The 23104-nt window shown below is 42.8% G+C and overlaps 1 protein-coding gene across 5 annotated transcripts in view; it reads right to left on the bottom strand.

The window, feature by feature from the left end:
- LOC136846470 (peroxisomal acyl-coenzyme A oxidase 3-like) overlaps positions 1–23104 on the bottom strand; it is a 282208-nt gene that overhangs the window by 56465 nt on the left and 202639 nt on the right. For all 5 annotated transcript variants that reach the window (XM_067117271.1, XM_067117275.1, XM_067117272.1 and 2 more), the window contains one exon: positions 6136–6296. In XM_067117271.1, coding sequence (XP_066973372.1) covers positions 6136–6296 — 161 coding nt within the window. The remainder of the gene's footprint in view (positions 1–6135; positions 6297–23104) is intronic.

Below are 23104 nucleotides of genomic sequence, written 5' to 3'. Positions count from 1 at the left end.
TAAGGGAAGATGACAACAAGACAGAAGGTAGAGTACATGCAAAAGTGGTTCCCCAGGTCAGAGGCAGCTACAAGAGCCATTATTCAAGTCATCTGATCCATGAGCTGTGAAATAGCATGGTTAGAAGGGAACTCCCATTACGTGTAAGGATTTGTACGTAACTTGGTTTTCAAAATGTAAAAATTTTTTCACAACAAACCTTTTACTTATACAGTAATGCAAAGGGCAATTATGCAGGAATTCCCTTGGGCCAAAGTAACTGATGTAGCCAAGAACGGAACTTTACCCATAAAGAATGAGATGCAGAGGAACATAATTCAGGAGAATCTACATCACAAAATAAGCCATGAATATGCTTGACACCTTCATATGCATGCCATAAGGGCTGTGTTAACATTAAGAAATTAAAATAACAAATAATTTGAAAGAGCTCTGATCTTGTGGGCATACACAGTAATTTGTGCTGCTTTGCCACACGGCATTCCTATAAACCATTGAAAGTTACTGTTATTTAAAACAGTTCAGCATCTTTGACTACTTCTTTCTTGATATGCCCTTTTAACAACTAAAAGTCTTGAAGTATGTCTCTGAACCTCTTGGATCTCAAAGATACCAAAACATTGCTCTGTCAGGGAAAAGGAGAGAACTTGCTATATACTGGAATGATATGAGAGTATGAGGGCCTGATAGGCAAAGGTTATGGTAGTTTGGTACCAACTACTTGGTATAAATTTTGACAAGGTCTGCTGCAAGGACAGGCCTTTGTATATCAAACCTTAATGTGCATCAAGATGCTTGAGAGATTGCGTAATTCACTTGCTCCTCTCAATCACAAGTCATTAGAAAGATCATCTCTAGCAAGAAGACCTTGAGGATCCTGAACTACAGCTTGTACAGGGGCTTAGTAAGACTTCATGACTAACAAAAGATTCTATTTTGGGGTCTAAGGCCTCCCATGGAACATCATTGTCAAAAAGCTCACACAATTACTAGAAATTCATTGAAAAAAGCTTAGTAAACTGTATATTGGGAACATAGAGACCTCCAATCCAGGGATGCAGCAGAACATGTAAAATCCAGGATCCTTGCTGCAAAAGAGCACAGAAAGGCAAATTTGTGACATAAGCTGGATATAAATATATTTAGCAAGGGGGTTTTCCAAATACTGCCGATGGGCTGAGTACACTAAGCCCAACTGACCATTCTATGGGAAGAACTGGTTCTCCCTGTCAGCTTCAGAAGATTAAGGTTAGCTTACTCTCTTTCATGGTCCATATCCCTTAACCTGAAAGTATACCAGACATGTTCCTTTCTTAGGTTCTATATACAGCTGCCCCCCTTTGATTCTGAGCATCACCTGGGAGGCAACTGGGATGCTGGCTAATTCAGCTGCTGTTGACAATTTGTTTGACTTTACTGAGATAGTGGGCCCTGAAGCACTTCTCAGTATCCATCTTTACAAATTAGGCAGCTTATCCAAATTAGCAATTTGTTGGCAGAAACACTCAATCTCTAGAGAGACTCCTACACCAAGAAAAAATTCTAGATCCTCAGCAAAAAGCAACTCCAACCATAAGTACAGTCTTTGTGGTAGGTTCTAAAAGCAATAATTCCAAGCTGACCTAAGAAGTACATTTTCTTGTGGCACTCTCCCCACTTTGAATGTCATGGATCAAACCCACCACTTACATCCTAGCAGGAGTCTACAGAAAAGAGCATATACTGGGCTGAGTTTTAATATAAGGTGATATACCTGTGCTGCTTCCAACACGCAACTGCAAAAATACATAAGAGCTACTTATGATATCCTCTAATGCTCACTTTTCAACATCAGCATCACCCTGCTTCCCAAAGAATGCTATTTTTCAAGTTTTACCTGTCAGAAATATACATTGGTAGCTATAAAGCTAGATAAGTAGAGGTCATACTGTCAAAAATGTTACTGAATGCAGAGGAATTTTCCTCAAATTGCATCTCTTCCTGAGAACAGGAATATCATAATGGAGTATGTAACCTTTATAGTGCGAGAGTAAAACTTAACTTGAGGAAGCTTAAGGAAGAGGCTACTCTCTTAGCACTGGGAGCATTCTCTGAGATGGAGGTGTTTCTGAAAAGGAACCTGTTGCACACAAGACTTGCTCCTGACAATTAGCCATGTCAGAAATTTCCTAAAAGTGCTCAAAGTGTGCATTTCTGATGCTATGACAACCACAGCAGGAGAGAACTAACTCCTTGGTCATGATTTCTGTATATATAAATGGGTGTCACACTTTGCTGGAACATTCAGCCATTCAGAAAGTGTCTCAAGATATCAGTTTGGAAGTGAGAATAGTTAGGAAACTTTATGGGCTTTTCTTTGTCTTCCCTTCTGGGTGCATGAAACCATATACGTAGTAGCTTTGGCAACAGGAACTTTCATGAACTGTAATGAATTCTCTTATCTTTTCAGCTGGACCTCTCTTGCACTTGGTCACTGATGCCTTCTTCCTTAGCTTGCTGTTTTATTTGAATGAAGATATAACAAATATCACCAAAAATGTCCTTGTCTAGAAACTGACAACAACAAATTTCAAATTTTTATTTCCTCTGATCAGTATGATAAGTATTTTTAGCCAATGGGACAGTTGTATTACTGTCTTCATTTGCAACGGTGCACAAAATATGGATTCTTCCATGTCTTCGTTGAGTACAGACCTCTATCTAGTAGGAGGGAAGAGGGAATTCTTAACCTCATTTCTGAGACTTCCATAAATCTCTGACCCTACCCTGAAGGGTGATTTTTCAAAGGCAAACAAGAATGACCAAAAGTAAGTTCATGTGCATGCTCCATTTACATAAAAACTAGTTTGTTAAAAGGTGTTACTTCCTTCAGGGGTCCAAGATTCAATGGATATAAAACCATCCAAAGGAGGAAAGTAGCAAGAGCGAGCGAGCTGTAGAGGGTCCACTCCTGGATCACAACTTCATGCCTGTAAGAATAATTCATCTCTCACTATCAGTAAAAAATATATGTTATGCCCTTCAACAAGGTCAATTAGGGTCATACTCTCTTGCTACATTTAAGAATAGTGTCATATCATCTTACACCCCTGAGACCCTCCTAGTAGCAATGGCTGGCACTGGGTCAGCACATCCTTTCTTACTCGTCGGCTCCTCTCACTGAATCTGTCCTCAAACGAAGACCTACTCGAATAAAATGCCAAGATACAAAACTAGACTTTATTTGCAAGTTTAACGAAAGTATTTCAGCAAAAGTTACGGTCATGAAACGGGGTGACTCACACCCCATAAAAGTGGAAATCATAACTAGAGGAAATTCAGATTCACAATCAATCAAATTAAAGATTCTAGACCAACCACTACTAGTGACTAACACCCTGGTCACCAAACAAAATAAAAAGGTCATAATTATTCTAGACCAAAATAAATGTCACAGAGTATGTTAAAAGAACACCACTTCCAAAATATTCGTCCTCACAGGATGAAGCCAGAATTCCTGTTAAAAGAAACATATCATATATTAAAACCTGAAATGGTGTATGAAAAAGACATTTAAAACAGAAAAATGCATAATGGAGAACAGAATGGGAAAATGCATAATGGTAGAACAGAAGAGTTTCACTGCAACACAAACTGGGTATTCCACATAATATCTGGAAAAAATATAAATGTTACTGAGTTATCTTACTCACATTCTAAGGCCGCAAATAACCAATCTCACAGTGGCTGTTCTTATCCACTAACACTGCACAAAGAGGGAACCACACACAGCCACAAATTGAAGTCAATAGCCATTGTATGTTCCTCTCATAATATACCATTAGAGAGTGCACACATGCAAGCACTCATTTAATAACCCCTCCCCAGAAGCGTGATGACACTGGTTCAATGTTCGAATGATCACAACGCTTCCATCAATCTGTCACACTGTCTCCATGCATTTTGGCCATGATCAGAAGGCACAAATGAATGCATCAGATACCCACTGTATCTAACTGTGGAAACCTCCACCGACACAAAAATGGTACCTGCACCGGATATATCTTTCACAGACCAGCACATAATTTGCCAAAAGACTTAATATATATTGTGCCTCAAAGAATTCTTGTTCTAGCAGACCCTTCTCAAAAGTGGGCAGTATTTAAATATTAGCAAGACTCAGGTTATTAGCATGATTCTAGTCAAAGTCATTGTGGTCCTGGTTCTGCTGCAAATAGGACTGGGACATCTAGCAAAAGCAAAGTACCTCTCTCTGTTCAACTGTTTTGGCATGATCAAAGGAAGAAGAGAATCGTGAACCTACTCGTACTATAAAGCTTTGCCTGTGTTACTGCAAAATCATCGATAAAATGCCATGAAGGGTGTTGGCAGAATTGGCTGCAGCTCCAGACATCAAAGCAGTGCTGATGATGAATGGTCCATGACAAGGCTCTGACTGTAATAAACTAATGTTGGTTGTGCAAGTGGAAAGCCAGTAAATGGGGTGGGTGACAATGAGGAAAAAATTTGTTTTAAAACATGCTTTTATTAAAATGCACTAAAAAGTAAATAATTTTTTTAAACACCAGGATTTTCCTACAGTTAATCATGTCTACTAAAATAAAATGCTACAAGACAAAAAAATATATTTCTCTTCTTGTAGCATTTCCTTCTATGTTTGGTGCTCACACTTATATTTTTTTGGACATGATTAATTGTAACAAAATCCTATTATATCTCAAAAAATTATTTTTTATTTTTTAGTACATTTTAATAAAAGGGTGTTTTACAGATGTTTTAAATTTTTTATCATATACTTTTTAGTCCTGACAGAAACTGTAACTGATTTACAATTGTAGCTAACGAAACTGAACGTGATCATGTCGAGCCAAAGGTGGTTTGAAAAATCCGTAGAGTTATTAACTTATTCTACCAAGTCAAAGAAGGTATGAAAAATCTGAAGTTTCATACAAATCCTGAGATACTGGGTAAGGTCACTGTAGGGTCATTAGAGGTCACTGCAGACCTACTGATCATGTAAGATTGTACTGTCAATGGGACTGAGTAATGATGCTAAATTTCAAGTCCACTGGACGAAGGAACAGGTTGAAAATTGAGTTACAAGTTTTGACCCAAACAGACAGATGGAGAAGTCAAGTTAAATAAAAGCATGTGAAAAAGATAATATTTACATCCCTGGCTGTGGTATCATATATTTGAATATCAGCCTGTATGCAATCCAAGAGGTTGTAGCATTCTGATACATTGGCTAATGTCAGAAAAAGAAGATACTATGCCATGCACAGCTATCTAAATGAAGCCCAATCAGTGCTTAAAAAACAATAATGGATCCTCCATCTGAGAAGATCAGCATCTTGATAATTCATAAGTAGAATTATTCCCAAAACTGAGGTATTAAAGGAGTTCCACATTATGTAAATGCATGCTATTAAGGTTGATCAAGGTGTCTGGCTCACAAGTCTGCAACTTCCTTGCAGAACAGGGAAGCATGACATGTACAACAAGGTCTAGGCAGAGCAGAGTGGAGTGTAATAAAATCAATGTCTTTCTTACCATTAAATACATACAAGTTAATACCCTTGACAGGATTTATAAATATATACATGGCACTTTCTAAAGAATTCTGACGACAGAAAATTATCACTGTACTTTATACAATAGCTACTAATGGGTCAGAAGTAGTTATATAATTTCCAAAGACAACCAGATTAGAAAAATTCATGAGAATGAGGCATACAGGTATTTACTATGCATGACCCAAAAGATATCTGTAACAAAATGAGCAATCTGAGAGAACTGCCAATTCATCTCAACATAATTTCAGATGGAATGTAGATGATGACACCATTTTAGTTGATAACATGCAATAAAAGTTTCTTCAGAAAAGATCTTTCTGAAAAATGAATGGGCCAGATGGCAGCTACTTATAGTATGGTTGTGGTCAAAGACAGTTTTCTAACCTTGGGGTCATCAAAAGGGCAAAAATTATGGTCTAGGTTACAGTTGTGTACAAAAACCAAGGAATTTAGAACTATAATTTCATCCTTTTGACATAAAATCCTAACATCATAATGACATTACTGAATTTACTTGTAATAATTTATTCAATAGCATAAAAAACTTGTTTCTCAATACCTGCATCTGGTATTCAATTACAGGAAATTCATCATTTTCAGGTCCAAACTGTTTACGGACGGCTGAATACCGGACAGCAATTGTGAGTGCTTTCTTAATGTTTATAACACCAAAGCCAATTATTCCAACTCTCCCAGTTGACAGGTTACCCAACGATGCACCTGAAAAACAGAAACAAAATGCCATATCTTAATCATCCAGAGGATCAAAATCTTTCAAATACATCTTTAGCTTAACATCACTTGAAACTTCTTTTTTAAACTAACATTTCACTAGTAGATATGTTCAACAAAACAAATGCTCATTTTACTAAAATAATACTCCATATTCTCTTCTACTTTTTCTTTTATGGGATATAAAAAAAAAACATACAAATCAATCTTAACATGGCCACTGGGATTATGTTAGGTATTCTTGACATTCATAAATTCAAGCATCATCTTGAACTGAAATAATATTTTGCTACACTTACACAGAAGGTTTGCAGGTGATGTTATCATCGTCAGTACAGAGTATTTAAAAATTTCTGCAAATTAAATACTATGCTAACATTCATGTTACTGTGACTACCAATTCTTTTCTTGGTACAGGTCGACCATCACTATTCCAGCAATTATTAATCAGGTTCCATCACTTATCAGGGACTAATTTTGGCAAGCACAATTTCAAATTTCGCGGGTCACTGTACCCACCTACCGCTACTGTTTGTTGGAGCTACTTGTGTGTTTACATACGTTCCCTATGCACACTATTGCATTTATCTTTTGGGTTGTAAAAAAATGAGAAAATGCGGTAAAAATATAAATGAGAATAGCATAAAATATAGATAAGAAAATCATACGCATAACAACACAAAACAAAAGCTGCAGGAAGTTCTCCAAAAGATAAATAAAAAGAATCATACACATAACAACAAGAATCAAAACAAGCTGTAGCAAGTTCTTCAATGCCAAAATGACTTTGTGCATTCATACGTGCCCTATGCACATGACTGCATTTACCTTTTGGGTTTTGAAATAAAAAATGAGACAATACAGAACGAGTTTGTGCGTTTGTACGTACCCTATGCACATGACTGTGTTTACCTTTTGCGTTTTAAAATAAAAAATGAGACAATACATCAAAAACATGAATGAGAATACCATAAAATCTAAATTTCTGGGCTCGACCTGTGTCACCCAGTGAAATGGTTCCAATAGCACACATTTCTAGGTATAACTATTGCTAAATGTACCAGAGAAAAAAGCTATCCATAATGCCAGGGTTACTACCCCTGGATCGAGCACCATAATGGTGTCGGTATGCACTAAGGGTGAGTGGTAACCTCTATCACAGGTCTTCATCCTATAGATCTCTCTATTCTCAAAGTCCCAAACTTGGGGGAGCCGTACCAAGGATTGCCTCCCTCTCACCCGCTAGGTACCCTCCGCGGCCGCCATCTTCATTCCAATTTTAGCACGAACACACTCACACCATTATAATTTTTTCCTTGGTGATTGTGTTCTTCTTTTCAGCTAATCATGTCCTCCATTGAGATTCTTCCACCATCTAAGATGGTACGTTGCCAGGAGCCAGGGTGCACGGCCGTTCTCCAGCAACCCTGCGGACACGAGGTGTGCCGCTCGCACTCCAGCTGTGCAGTGCATGTTGGAGACCTGACCGTTTGGCACCCGGACGGCTGTGAAATTTGTTACGCTCTTTACGAGCTAGTGTCCGATGAGTCGTCTAACCCAGCAATCCGAGCCTCTTTGCTGTTGACCCTGAAGACCTGGGTTGGCGGATTTGGGAGGAACGTTGCGTCTGGCCACCCCTACGTGCTGTCGGAGGAGATTTGCAATCTCCTCTATCCGGGTGCCCGGATCTCCGCCGCAGTACCGAGGAAGTTGGCCGCCCCACTCATCGAAAAGATCAGGCAAGAGACGCAGCCCTCCCAAGACGACAACCTGTGCGGAGAGGTGGCGGCTATCAACATCCACCTAGAACCCATGAGCGTTGATGTCCAACAGGTAGAAGGTAGGGTGGTAAGTGAGGCAGGTGAGGATAGTTTAAATAGATCCCTATTTAGTTCACCTTCTTCTTCCTCTTCCTTCCAGGGATTTCCTAAGTCAGCTAACCTTGGGGACAGATCTCGGTCTGTTATCCCAAGATGAAATCTCTGAAAAAGAAGGACTTACCAAAGTCCTCTAGACCTCAAAGGTCTAATCCACCAGCTCCCTCTAGGTCGTCAATGGCTTCCAAACCGGTGACGTCCTCAAGTAAGGCTACTCCCTCTTCTAAGGGGTCGAGGTCCAGAGATTCAAAGGCTAAGCCCCCACAGCCTAGCTTCGACTCTGAGGCCTTTGTCGAACTGCTGATGCAGAGGATCAACTTCATGGTAGAAGCTAGGCTACAAGATATTTCGTCTCAGCTTGTCACAAGCTTAGAGACCTCCGGACAATCAGTGCTGTCATTGGCACAAAAGGTGCAGGCCCAGGAAAGCTTGCTCTCCGGATTCATCCGATCCGGAGCAGCACAACAATAACATGTTGTCCCGGATGCCTCCAAACTGGCCCCCTTTGATAAGGGGAACCCGTGGCGGCTGGCCCTGCATGCTCCCCTGCATAATGGCAAACTGACTATTGAGGGTTTGGGCACACGTCGTCTGGAAGAACTGGAGTTCTTTCCAGCCGACCTAGTGCCTCCCTATCCAGGCTTTGCCAGGTTAACTGAGGAAGCCTGGATTAGGTCTGATAAGGTCCCTAAGGAGACAGTCATCTTTCCCAGGGACCAAGCTCAATCCACCCTGATGCGCGCTCTCACCGACTGGGAGTGAGAGAACACGAAACTTACTCCCTTTAAGGGAAGTTTCACGATGTTCTCCATAGGTGACCCCATCCCTACCCCCTGCACTACTAAGATTGCAGAGCTGACCCTCCAGGCTGGGATAGATGGCGAGCCTATGCCTCAACTCTGGGGGACAGCTCCTACTTCCCTTCTCTTCCCCGGAGATTCGGAATGTTGGTTGGGAGCTCCGGCAACGTTCACGGTGGGGAAACTCGATCCCGAGTGTGCCTCCACCCTGTTCAGCGAGCAACTTCCCAGGATTCCGGAGGCTCTGCTGAAGGCGGAGTATGAGGCTAAGTGCAGGTTGAGTCGCTCCCTGCATTCCGTCACCATCTCAGAGGTAACGGCATTAGTTTATAATGACGAACCTCTGTTTCAGGTCCTCACGAAGTCGTTATTGGCGTCCTTCCAATCGGACCTTTATGACTTTGTGATTGCAAGACAGAACTGCCAGAAACACATCTTCGCAGACGCCACCATCAGGCATGAGCCCAATAGACTCATGAAGAGCTCTATCTGGGGACCTAACCTCTTCCCAGAGGATGAGGTCAATAATGTCATGGCAGAGGCAACTAGAGCGAACCAGAGTCTTCGCTCTCGCTGGGGTCTTCCTTTCAAAAGGAAGTTCTCTGACACCTCCGGACCTCAACCTAAGGAAAGGAAAAGGTTCAGGAGATTCCAGAGCTATAAGAAACCTCAGGCTCAAACTGTGCCTCAGGCGGTACCGGTCTCACAGATCGGCCAGCCTTCTACATCCAAGACAACCTCAGCAGCAGTTCGTACTGATGCAGCCGGCTCAGCAAGCTTCTGCTCCGCCAGCCTTCGTGACGTCCCCAGCTTTCAACGCCTCCTTTGAAAGCCAAGGGGCGTTTCAGGGCTACAATAGGCATGCGAGGGGAAGCAGGGCTAGAGCCGCCAACAGAGGTAGAGCAGCATCCAGACCTCTCTCACGTGGAAGAGGAGGCCGTGGAGGCAGAGGAAGTAAGGCCTCTCCCAATCAATGAGACTCCACAGGTAGGCGGGAGATTATATCTCTTCCGGGACCATTGGACCTTCAGCCCATGGGCCCACAGCATAATCTCAAAAGGTCTGGGATGGAGCTGGAGCAAGGGGCCTCCTCCGCCAGTCAGATTCCATCAACATCCATCCAAAGACTTACTGGACTTTGCAAAAGAACTTCTGCAAAAGAAGGAAATAAAGAAAGTCAGGCGCTTGAAATTTCAAGGCCGTCTGTTCAGTGTCCCGAAGAAAGACTCAGACAAGCAAAGAGTAATTCTGGACCTGTCTCGTCTCAACTTATGCATTCAATACGACAAGTTTCGCATGCTTACAATCTTGCAGGTACAGACCCTACTTCCCCGTGGGGCCGTCACCACCTCTATAGATCTTTCAGACGCATATTATCACGTCCCGGTTGCGAGAAACTTCTCTTCTTACCTAGGGTTCAGACTAGGAAAACAAGCATGCTCGTTCAGTCATGCCATTCGGGCTCAACATAGCGCCCAGAATTTTTACCAAACTGGCAGAGACAGTAGTCCAAGAGCTACGGGCCCAAGGGATTATGCTGGCCGCATATCTGGACGATTGGATAATTTGGGCATCCAACGTCCAGGAATGTCGAAAAGCAACTTTCACAGTAATCAACTTCTTGGAATACTTGGGTTTCCAAATAAACAGGAAGAAATCCCGTCTAGTTCCCGCGGCTCAATTTCAGTGGTTGTGAATCCAATGGGACCTAAACACACACAAACTGTCACTTCTGCCAGCCAAAAGGAGGGAAATAGCCAAAGCTACCAGGCAGTTCCTCAAAAACAAAAGAGCCTCTCGTCGTACCCAGGAAAGAGTTCTAGGCTCTCTTCAGTTCACTTCAGTAACAGACTTGTTGCTAAAAGCCAGACTGAAGGATATAAACAGGGTATGGCAGAAACAAGCCAACAGCAGAAACAGAGACAAGCTGTTTCTGATTCCGCAGATATTGAGAAAGAGGCTTCAACCATGGTCGACAGTCAAGAGTTTGGCAAGGTCAGTGCCTCTTCAATTTCCCCCTCCATCGCTAGTGATCCATACGGATGCTTCCCTAAGCGGATGGGGATGATACTCCCAACACAAGAAAGTTCAGGGAACATGGTCGACAGTATTCTGCCGGTTCCATATCAACATTCTAGAGGCAATGGCAGTATTTCTAACATTAAAGAAACTGCGTCCAGCCAGACAGATTCACATCAGACTGGTGCTGGACAGTGCAGTAGTGGTGCATTGCCTAAACAGAGGGGGCTCCAAGTCGAGCCATATCAATCAGGTAATGATTGCAATTTTCTCTCTGGCAAGGAAACATCTTTGGCACCTGTCAGCTATCCACCTGGCAGGTGTTCGGAATGTCATTGCAGATTCACTGTCCAGGACAACTCCGCTGGAGTTGGAATGGTCCTTGGACAGGACGTCGTTCGAGTGGATTTGTCTTCAGGTACTGGGTCTCCAGGTAGACCTGTTTGCCACAGAGAGCAACCACAAGCTTCCGTGTTACGTTGCTCCCAATCTAGACCCTCTAGCTCATTCCACAGATGCGATGTCAATCGACTGGAACAGATGGCAAAGGATCTATCTGTTTCCACCAATAAACCTGTTGATGAAAGTTTTACACAAACTCAGATCATTCAAAGGTCAAGTAGCACTTGTGGCACCCAACTGGCCAAAGAGCAGTTGGTTTCCTTTACTGCTAGAGTTGAAGCTCCGGCACAAACAGATCCCCAATCCAAGATTGACACAAGTAGTGCAAACTCGGACTGTGTCAGCTTCCTCAAGAATTCTGAATGCCCTAGCTTTATGGACTTCATGAAGTTTGCAGCTCAGAAAGATGCTAACATTGACCCTCTTAATACACTGTTCATAGAATCAGATAAGAGGAATCTACTCTCAGACAGTATGACTCAGCAGTTAAAAAGTTAGCATTATTTCTGAGGGAATCTAAAGCTCATGAAATGACCACGAACCTAGCGATCTCTTTCTTCAGATCATTATTTGAGAAAGGATTGGCCACTAGTACTATTACTACAACAAAATCTGCTTTAAGAAAAATATTTTTACATGGCTTTAATATTAACCTTACAGACTCATATTTTTTGTCAATTCCTAAAGCATGCGCTCGTCTTAGACCAGCAACCCGTCCACACACGGTTTCCTGGTACTTAAATGACGTACTTAAATTGGCATCAGACACTGATAACGAATTATGTTCATACCTGAGTCTGTTAAGGAAAACGTTATTCCTAGTAAGTCTAGCCTCAGGAGCTAGAATTTCTGAACTGTCTGCTCTTTCTAGAGAGCCGAATCATGTTGATTTCCTCCTGTCAGGTGAAGTTCTGTTGTCACCGGATCTCAGTTTTCTAGCGAAGAATGAGGATCCACAAAATAGATGGTCTCCTTGGAAGATTATTCCTCTTACACAGGATCTGTCTTTATGTCCAGTCAACACTTTAAAAGCTTATTTAAATAGAACTTCTAAGAGAATTTCAGGCCCTCTTTTTGTTAGGGAAAATGGAGGTACCATTTCCTTAAAGGCCATCAGGCAACAAATTCTTTATTTTATTAAACAGGCAAACCCGGATTCAGTACCTCAGGTACATGATATTCGAGCGGTGGCCACCTCAGCTAATTATTTTCATAACATGAATTTTGATGACCTTAAAAGTATACGGGCTGGAAATCACCAACAGTATTTAAACGCCATTATCTTAAGTCCCTAGAGGCTCTTAAATATTCCACAGTAGCTGCAGGAAGTATTGTTCCTCCTGGTCCAGCTCAAGACTAGTTTATGTAACTTCTTTATCGTTTTTGTTTGTAATCCTCGTTTACCTATTGGTATATTCTCTAGCCTACCTGCCTCGCTTGCTTGCCCTGCTTCTAGCCTTTAGGTCAGGCCTGCTTCACAGCCTGACTCCTGCCCGTACCATGGATATCCTGTTTTCAATCATAAATTGTTAGCCTTAAGTGTCTTGGTGTTGGTTATTTTATAATTTTAGACTGTGTGCCTTATAGTTTTGATTATGTTTTTTGATCTTATAATTTGGGATTATTAAAACACAGTAATTTTCTCTTAGTTTTATTTAGCTCCATTAAGGTAATCTTTGGAGCATACTACCAAGATCTTGTATGGCTGATTCTCTGTTACTATTTCACTGGGTGACACAGGTCGAGCCCAGAAAAGGGATTTTGACAAAGGAAAAATCTATTTCTGGGGGAAGACCTGTGTCACCCAGTGACCCATCCCTATACTTCCTTTCCCACCCGGGTAGTATACCAAGCTTGGTGGGTGCTAATCTTGGGATGAAGATGGCGGCCGCGGAGGGTACCTAGCGGGTGAGCGGGAGGCAATCCTTGGTACGGCTCCCCCAAGTTTGGGACTTTGAGAATAGAGAGATCTATAGGATGAAGACCTGTGATAGTGGTTACCACTCACCCTTAGTGCATACCGACACCATTATGGTGCTCAATCCAGGGGTAGTAACCCTGGCATTATGGATAGCTTTTTTCTCTGGTATATTTAGCAATAGTTATACCTAGAAATGTGTGCTATTGGAACCATTTCACTGGGTGACACAGGTCTTCCCCCAGAAATAGATTTTTCCTTCCCCAGAAATAGATTTTTCCTTTGTCAAAATCCCTTTTTAAAAATCATAAGCGTAACAACATAAACCAAACAAACTGTAGCAAGTTGTCTGATGCCACAGAATGAGTTTGTGAATTTGTATGTACTCTATGCACATGATTGTATTTATTTTTTGGGTTGTAAAAATAAAAAATGAGAAAATACAGTAAATATATAAATAAGAAGAGCATAAAATATAAATATAAACATCATAAGCAAAACAACACCAAAAACAATCTGTATCAAATTCTCCAATGCCAGCAGTGGATAAGTTTGTGTGATTGTAGGTAAGCTAAGCATGTGATTGCATTTATCTTTTGGTGAAAATAAAAAAATTAGAAAATACAGTAAAAACCTAAATGAGAATAGCATAAAATATAAATTAAAACATCATAAGCATAACACCACCCGAAACAAGCCATAGCAAGTTCTCCAATGCCACAGAATGAGTTGCTGTGTTCATACATACCTAAGCACACGATTGCATTCATCTTTTGGATTGTAAAAATTAAAAAATGAGAAAATACAGTAAAAATATAAATTAGAATAATGTAAAATGTAAGTAAAAAAAATTATAAGCGTAACAACACCAACCAAAACAAGCGGGTGCACCAGCGAATGAGTTTGTGTTCATACATACCCTAGGTGCATGATTGCATTCATCTTTTGGGTTGTAAAAATAAAAACGAAGATAGAATATTGCACTATTCATTCATATAAGTGAAAATCATTCATATAAGTGAAAACTCCCACAGGATCAACTGGACTGACAGTTCAGTGACAGCCAGATCAAAAGATTTATCTTCACAAAATCTTTTAGAATCTGCAATTATACAGCTTGCTTCCAGCTATAATTTCAAACTTAGCCCTGGCATGTATTATTTAGACCCCTATATTTGTAAAATGTTCAAGAATTATCTTAAAAGATAAAATCACCGACTTAATTACTAATTAGTTACCTTAACATATATTTTCTATTATTTGTAAGTTTAAGTTTTTTTAAAATGTTCTACTTTGCAAAATTGTTATTGTTTACCAAAAGAATATATTAAGCATTGTACATGCATAAACATGTAATCAGCTTATTCATTCCAAGGTCATCTTTGGTAGTCAGTCTCTTCCCCTGTATAATCCTTTAATTGACTCCTTCCTACTTTTGAGCCAGTTAGGCCTAATCTTTTGTAAAATCTCTCAAAAGATTTACCTTTGTTTTGCTAGGTCCACTAATTCTCCAACTGTATTGGATTCCAGGTGCATCTGTTACTTTAAAATCACCATCCTCAGGGATCTCTGTCAATTATACGAGCTTTCTTGTAAACTTTGCTTTTATATTTCTCTTCAGTCTGCTTGTAAAGGACCGTGTGTTGAAAGACCTAGCAACCACTCCATTGTTTCAATTTTCCTCGGATGCATTTGCCTTTATATTATATATATATATATATATATATATATATATATATATATATATATATATATATATATATATATATATATATATATATATATATATATATATATATATATATATATATTTCTATATCAACAACTCTCCCTTTCTATCTATCTATCTATCCATATCTCTCAATCTACAAGTATCCTTTGGCAGAGAGAGAGAGAGAGAGAGAGAGAGAGAGAGAGAGAGAGAGAGAGAGAGAGAGGTACTAACCCCCTTCAAGGTCAATATGTCAAGATGATTGACAGTTAGCCCTTCATCCCTCCCACTAAGTGGGAAACTTCATAACAAAAAAAGATTGGGAAAGCAAAGAATTGTGCTAAAACCTTACCTAATTTACTATAATTTCCTTAATTAATTGATATTTTCCTGGGTTCACATTGATATTAATACATGAAAATTAATAAATAATTTTTTTATCATAAAAATCCATTTAATCAAGAAAATAACATGAAAATGCAATAATTAGTGAATATTGCTCTACAAAAAAATCAACAAATCAGTGAATTTTCTGCAATGCATATGGAGATATGTTGCACAGAAAAATGTGCAATTAACCGAAGCTGCGAATACTGAACCACAATACAGCACGGGTTGACTGTGTGTGTGTGTGTGTGTGTGTGTGTGTGCACTCTCGAATGGTATATTATCAGAGGAACAGTGACTCATGGCAGGAGTTCGGTTTTGGTGGCTGGGTATGTTTTTGCCTTGTGAGTGTTTAAAGACCACCACAATAATGATACCTTATCTGGGCCATAGGAAAGTGAGTACCATAACTCATGAACACTTATATCTTTTCCAGACATTTGGTGGAAAGACTCAGTTGTGCTGCAGTGAAATTCCTCTGTGTTTCCATGATGCATTTTCCCATTCTGTTTTCCATTGTACATTTTTCTGTTTGGAATAATCATGTCATTTAACACCATTTCAGGTTTTAATATATTAGTATGTTTCTTTTAACTAGAATTCTGGCTTCATCTTGTGAGGATGAATATTTTGGAAGTGTTGTTTATTCTTTACATACTATATGACATTTATTGTGGTCTAGAATAATTATGACCTTTTCACTTTGTTTGGTGACCAGGGTGTTAGTCACTACTATTAGTTGGTTTAGAATCATTTATCTGAATGTCTGTGAATTAGAATTTCCTCTAGTGATGATTTCCATTTATAGGGGTGGAATTCACTTCATTTCATGATCGTAGCTTTTGCTGAATCACTTTCATTAAATTTGCAAATAAAGTCTAGTTTTACATATCAGTGTTTAATTCCAGTAGGCCTTTGTTTAAAGATAGATACAGTGAGAGGAGACGACGAAGGAGAAGGAATTTGCTGGCCCAGGAATGGTCCATCGCTACCTGAGACATCTTAGAAAAGTAAGATGTTTGATCCTGTTCTTAAAACAGGTACAGCAATAAAGATGACCCTATTTGACCCTGGGATAGGGTCATTTAACACACACACACATATATATATATATATATATATATATATATATATATATATATATATATATATATATATATATATATATATATATATATATATATATATATATATATATATATATATATATATATATATTTCTGAGTCCAGTCCCGTGTCAGCCGGTGAAATTCCATTACAGCACGAATTTCTAGGTATAACCTTGCTAGATATACCAGAGAAAAAGAGCTTTCAGGAAAGCTGGGGTTACTACCCCCAGTCGAGCGTCTTCTAGGAAGACGTCGGTATAAGGAGGGGTGAGTGAATACCACTACCACGGAAACCTACTCGAAAGATCTCTCCCTGTCAAAACCCCCGGAACAGAGCGGTGAGCCGTTACAGCTCCCACACCAAACACCCGCCAGGACGGCGACACCAGCGCCACCTACCTCATTCCATTTTCTAGCACGTGAAATCTCTGTTTTCTTTTGTGTGCTCGTCTCCATTATTTTGGATTTTTCTGCTTTCTGAGATGGCGTCGAGCAGCTTTACCATTTCAAGTTAAGTACCATCTTCTTGTGGGGTTTGTTCTGATTTTTGGCTGTTAAGGTCTCGTATTTTCATAAATATTGAGATCTTATTATGTCAAGCATGCGGCGTCCCCTGCCAGCCATGTCGACCATGAAAAAGCAAAGCTTTACTCCTTCTGTTCTTTTCAGTTGGAGTTGTCTCCTCGTCGTTATAGATAAATTTTGCCCCTTTGGTCCCCTTCCTGGTGGTTCCTTGCGGTGGCTCCCCCCCCTTATGAATTATTTCATTGGCCTACGGGCCTTGGTGAGAGTGATGCCCCGTCTAGGTTCCCCCCCTCCAGGTTGGGTTCCTGTTATTTTTGGTCTTACTAGGCTAATTATTTTGCTTGAAGATGGTGCTCTCTCTTTTAGTTTTATTTTTATTATTTTGTTGTTTGTTTACCTCGGGTGCTGGCGGCAGCCTCAGATCTAACCGCTTCCCCGGGGTAGGCTACGCTCTCTGTTGAGCACATTTTAGTTTTTATAAGTGATGGTTATTTTGTGGAGTAGGCTGTTTGCTTCCATCCCCTTGCCCTGGGTGGGGAGTTCAGGTTGAGGGAGTTTTGTTGCGGTTTCCTCCGGGATCGTTTTTTTGGTGGGCAGAGTGAGCCCTTAGTCCTCTTCCTCCATTTAGGGGAATCGAGTTCTTGGGTTGTGTTTCCTCTAGGCTAGTCGCCCCTTGCCCGCCATTCTCGATCCTGGTTGGTTCTCAGCACAAAATTTCTCTCCCTGTTGCTTCCTCCTCCCTTCTGCCCTCCTTTTTCCTAGCCTATGTTAAGGTTAGGTCCATATTAGGCTTCGCCTAGGTAGAGTCGGGCTTGGTTGTGTTGCTTCCAGCATTCCACCCTTCAAGATTCATCGTCTGGGAGGTATGGTGCAGTTGAGCGGGTGAGCTTCTCCCCGTCTCCTGTTCCTTCCTGGTAGCCTACTCCTCCTCCTCCTTCCCCCCCCCCCTCCTCTCCCCAGCCTTGCTCTACTCGTGCGGGTGACGCTAGATGGCGTTTTCTCCGAGTTCAGGGACTTCTCCTATTGGTTGAGAGATTCGCTCCCTCCCATATCGTCCCTAGCATCGCTGTATTGGGGTTGGCGGTTTGTTTACTCGAACGTGTTCGAGTCCCTATCCATTAGTCTCCCCGTCGGGTTACGCTGATACGGTAACATATTGCTTCAGCCTATGTTATGAACATACGAGCATTTTACCTGTCTTGTTTCTCCGGCGGGGAAGTAAGGGCGGAAGGTTGTTCATTTTGAGAGGAGCGGATCCTTCCGTCCTCTTGAGTTCTTACCATCACTTATTACTGTTATTATTTTTGTTTTGTTTTAGATAAGTCTGTTTATCTACAGGAATATTTTCCTTAATTCATTATATATGTTATATAAGTGAGTCCGGTCCTATACCGGGGGCTCCGCCATTATTTTACTGGCAGCCCTTAGGGTTGGTTCCTGGTCTCTCTTTCTTCATTCCCAGGAGTACTCCGGGTCTGAAAACCTTTACCTTCCACTCTATGTAATTTAGAGCTTATTGGCCCAGTTTATGATTAGGGAGTTCTTCTCCGCGGGAGTATTCGGTTGCAGTGGAGTTTCGGCCTCGTCAGCTTTAGTTTGCTTAGAGTGGGAGGTTCATGTACTGTTCTACTTACAGACTGTTAGCTGTGAGGAGCCGGGTGCACCGCCTCCCTCCAACAACCTTTACGGTCACGTAGTTTGCGGACCCACGCTGGTTGTGCGGTCCGACTGGATGACCTGGTTGTCTGGCACCCTGATGGTTGTGAGGTTTGCTTCGCTCTCTGCACAACTGTCCAGGATGAGTCGGTAAGTAACAGTCTTTACATTACTCCTGCCTTATGCTCCTCATATTATATGTGGTATATTGTTTATGAGGTTCCCGGAATGGTTTCGTTCTTAGCTAATTGTTGGCTTTCTTACAGGCGGATGAAGCTTCCAAGAAGTCTGCCTTGGAATCCCTCCGGCCTGGGTGGCTGGGTTTGGTAGGAACGTTCCGTCGAGGAAGCCCTACGTCCTCGACGCCAGGTTGAGGACTTGCTCTGCCCGGCGCACGGGTGGCGGCCGCAGTGCCTGAAGACCTTGCCACCCCTATCATCCAGCAGATCCGGGATGAGACCCAGCCACCCCAAGTGGATATCCTCTACGCTGAGGTCTCGGAGGACGTAGCCGCCATGGATCTCAATCTGGAACCCATGAACGTAGAGCAGGACCAGGTGGTAAGTGGTGAGGTAAGTGAGGTTGTTGGGGCGGGCCCCCCTTTATTTGACTCCCCTGCTTCATCAATTTCTTCATTCGCAGGTTTTGTGAAGTCTTCCTCCTTGGGTGATAGAGCTCCGTCTGCTATCCCCAAGTTGAAGTTGAAGACTTCATGGAAGGCGAAGGGCTACAAGTCCTCGACCTCCAAGAAGGCATCGCCCTTCCCCCCGTCGAAGGCTAAGGCTTCAGGGCCTGTAGCCTCCGGGAGCAAGTCTGGTTCCTCCAGCAAAGGCGCGAGTAAGAGGGCTGCAAAATCAAGCCCTCCTCGCCAACCTGCTTTCGACGCGAGGCCTTTGCCAATCAGCTTTACAAGCGTTTCACGGAGGACTTGGATTCGAGATTTAACAAAATCTCCGAAAAGTTGGCCAGTCATGATAACATACTGGCGGGAATGGCTCACCCACCCCAGCCGAACCACAGTATGTTATCCCGACACTGCGGACCTCCATGCCGTTCGATGTCGGTAACCCTTGGCGTTTTGCACTCCGGGCCATCCAACATGATGGCAAACTGACACTTGATGGTCTTGGCACGAGACGGTTGGAGGAATTGGAGTTCTTCCCCCGATCTCCTGCCCCTTACCCAGGCTTCGTGAGGCTTACGGAGGAAGCTTGGATTGGTCAGACAAGGTTCCTAGGAGACTGTCATCGTCCCTAGGGACCAAGCTCAGTCGGCTCTTCTGGCGCACTCTGACGGAGTGGCAGGCAGACAATACGAAGTTGACTCCTTTCAAGGCAACTTCACTATGTTTGCCCTGGGAGACAACCTTCCCACCCCTTGCTTGGACAAAAGTCGCTCTGGCTCACGGCCCGAGCGTGCTTTTGATGGTAATCCGTTACCACAGCTAAGGAGACAGACCCTACTTCCCTGGTATTCCCAGGAAGTAATGAGTTCTGGCTGGAAGCCCCGTCCACTTTCACGGTCGGGAAGCTGGACCCCTTCTGCGCTTCCACGCAGTTTAGTGAGCAGCTCCCCAAGCTGCGGAAGCTCTTTGAAAGCGGAGTTTGATGCTCGGGTTAAGTTAGCCCGGTCCTTGAACTCCGTATGCCTTACTGAAGCTACTGCCGTCTCCTGCTCGGACGAACCTTTCTTTCAGGTATTGGCTAAATCCTTGCTGGCAGGCTTCCAGTCTGACTTATTTGAGTTTATTATGGCCAGACTGGAATGTCGGAAGTTCATCTTTGCCGATGCGACTATCCGCCACGAGCCTAACAAGCTGGTGAAAAGCTCGATCTGGGGACCTAACCTCTTCCTGAAGAGGAGGTCACGAATGTTATGGCCGAGGCTACACGGGCCAACCAGAGTCTTCGTTCTCGCTGGGGCATTTCGCCTATAAGCGTAAGACCCCAGAATCGGCCGCCCCAATCGAGAGGAGGTAAACGCCTTCAGGAGGCATAAGAGGCCCTACCATCAGGCGGTAGTCCAAGCCGTCCCGGTCTCGGCAGTAGAGCAGCCTTCTACTTCCAAGGCTCACCCCAACAGTATGTGCTGGTCCAACCAGCTGCACCCTCCTATGTGGCCTCACCGGCGCACAACCCCACATCCACGAAGGCCGTGGTTACTTTCACGGCCTTAATAGGGTTGCAAGGGGAGGAAGAGGCAAAGCCCCCATAGAGGAAGCCCAACACCACCCCAAGGGAAGACCTGGACGTGGTAGGGGAATAAACCCGCTCCCTCCCACTGAGAGAACACAGGTAGGCGGTCGCCTGTTTTGGTTCAGGGACCAATGGACCTTCAGCCCTTGGGCACACAGCATTGTGTCCAAAGGACTAGGATGGAGCTGGATCAAAACCCTCCTCCTCTAACCAGGTTTTACCAGCCACCCACATCAATCCTAAAGGATTACGTGACAGAATTGCTCAACAAACGAGCAATAAAGAAAGTAAGGCATCACAAAGCTGGCGGACACGGTAGTACAACAACTCCGGTCTCAAGGGATATCCCTAGCAGCATATTTAGACGATTGGATAATTTGGGCACCAACAGTTCCGGAGTGTCAGAAAGCTACGTCCATAGTCATCAATTTCCTGGAGTCGCTAGGTTTTCAACTGAACAGAGAGAAGTCCCGTCTGACTCCGGAGTCCCGGTTTCAGTGGTTGGGTCTCCAGTGGGATCTGTCATCTCACACGCTGTCCCTTCCGCCTTCCAAGAGGAAAGAGATAGCATCTCTCACCAGGAGATTCCTCAAAAATCCATCAGCATCCCGCCGGTCCCAAGAAAGGGTCCTTGGATCTCTTCAGTTTGCCTCAGTGACAGACCTGCTATTAAAAGCGAAATTAAAAGACATAAACAGAGTGTGGCGGAGTCGAGCCAATGTCAAGCTCAGAGACAAGGTCTCCTCCATTCCTCAAATCTTAAAGACAAGATTGCGTCCTTGGGCCTCGGTCAAGGGCCTGTCCAATACAGTTCCGCTTCAATTTCCCCCTCCGGCACTAGTTGTTCACACAGACGCTTCCTAAGCGGCTGGGGATATTCACCAAAACAAAAGTACAAGGAACGTGGTCCACAATGTTTCAGCAGTTCCATATAAATACCCTGGAAGCTATGGCGGTCTTTCTAACTTTGAAGAAAATCCGCCCCCAACCGGATTCATATCAGGTTGGTATTGGACAGCGCAGTGGTAGTTCATTGCATCAACAGGGGCGGCTCCAAATCAGGCCGAGTAAACCAAGTAATGGTTGCTATCTTCTCCCTGGCGAACAAGCACAGCTGGCACCTGTCAGCCACCCACCTAGCGGGGTGAACGTGGTGGTGGATTCCCTGTCCAGGACTACTCCGTTGGAGACGGAGTGGTCCCTGGACGTGGAATCTTTCAAATGGATTTGCCGCCGGTTCCGGGCCTCCAAGTGGATCTGTTCGCAACGGAGAGCAACTTCAAGCTCCCCTGTTATGTGGCCCCAACCTGGACCTCAGGCGTATGCCATAGACGCAATGACAGTAGACTGGAACAATTGGGAGAAGATTTATCTTTTCCCTCCAATAAATTTACTGCTGAAAGTTTTACACAAACTCAGGACATTCAAAAACAATTAGCCCTAGTAGCCCCTATTGGCCGAAGAGCAATTGGTTCCCTCTTCTTCAGGAACTGGGATTACGGAGTCTTGGATTCCCAAGCCCATTCTGACTCAGACAGTACAAACCAAGACTGTGTCAGCTTCCTCAAGAATTCAGAATGCCCTAGTTTTATGGACTTTATAAAATTCGCAGCCCAAAAGGAGGCGAACATTGACCCTGTCAACACTCTGTTTTTAGAATCAGATAAAAGAGATTCTACTATTAGACAGTATGACTCAGCAGTCAAAAAAATTAGCCTCCTTCCTAAAAGCATCTGAAGCCAAAATCATGACAGCTAATTTAGGAGTTTCCTTCTTTAGATCATTGTTTGAGAAAGGCCTTGCTCCGCCACTATTACCACAATCAAATCAGCATTAAAGAAAGTATTTCTTTACGGCTTTAAAATCGACCTTACAGATTCTTACTTTTCATCTATCCCCAGAGCATGCGCTCGTCTGAGACCAGTATCACGCCCACAGTCTGTTACGTGGTTTCTCAATGACGTCCTCAAGTTAGCATCAGAGATGGATAACTTTCATTGCTCTTATCAGGATCTGTTAAGGAAGACCTTATTTTTGATTAGCTTGGCTTCAGGTGCTAGAATCTCAGAGCTGTCGGCTCACTAGAGGTGATAATTATGTGAACTTCCTCCCGTCTGGAGAGGTCCTCCTTTCCCCTGACCCTAGATTTTTAGCTAAGAACGAAGACCCACAGGACAGGTGGTCTCCTTGGAAGGTG

The sequence above is a fragment of the Macrobrachium rosenbergii genome, chromosome 15 (genome assembly GCF_040412425.1).
Source record: "Macrobrachium rosenbergii isolate ZJJX-2024 chromosome 15, ASM4041242v1, whole genome shotgun sequence".
Classification (NCBI taxonomy): Eukaryota; Metazoa; Arthropoda; class Malacostraca; order Decapoda; family Palaemonidae; genus Macrobrachium; species Macrobrachium rosenbergii.
The sequence above is the reverse complement of the archived record's forward strand: the minus strand, read 5'-3'. Positions and strand labels throughout refer to the sequence as shown.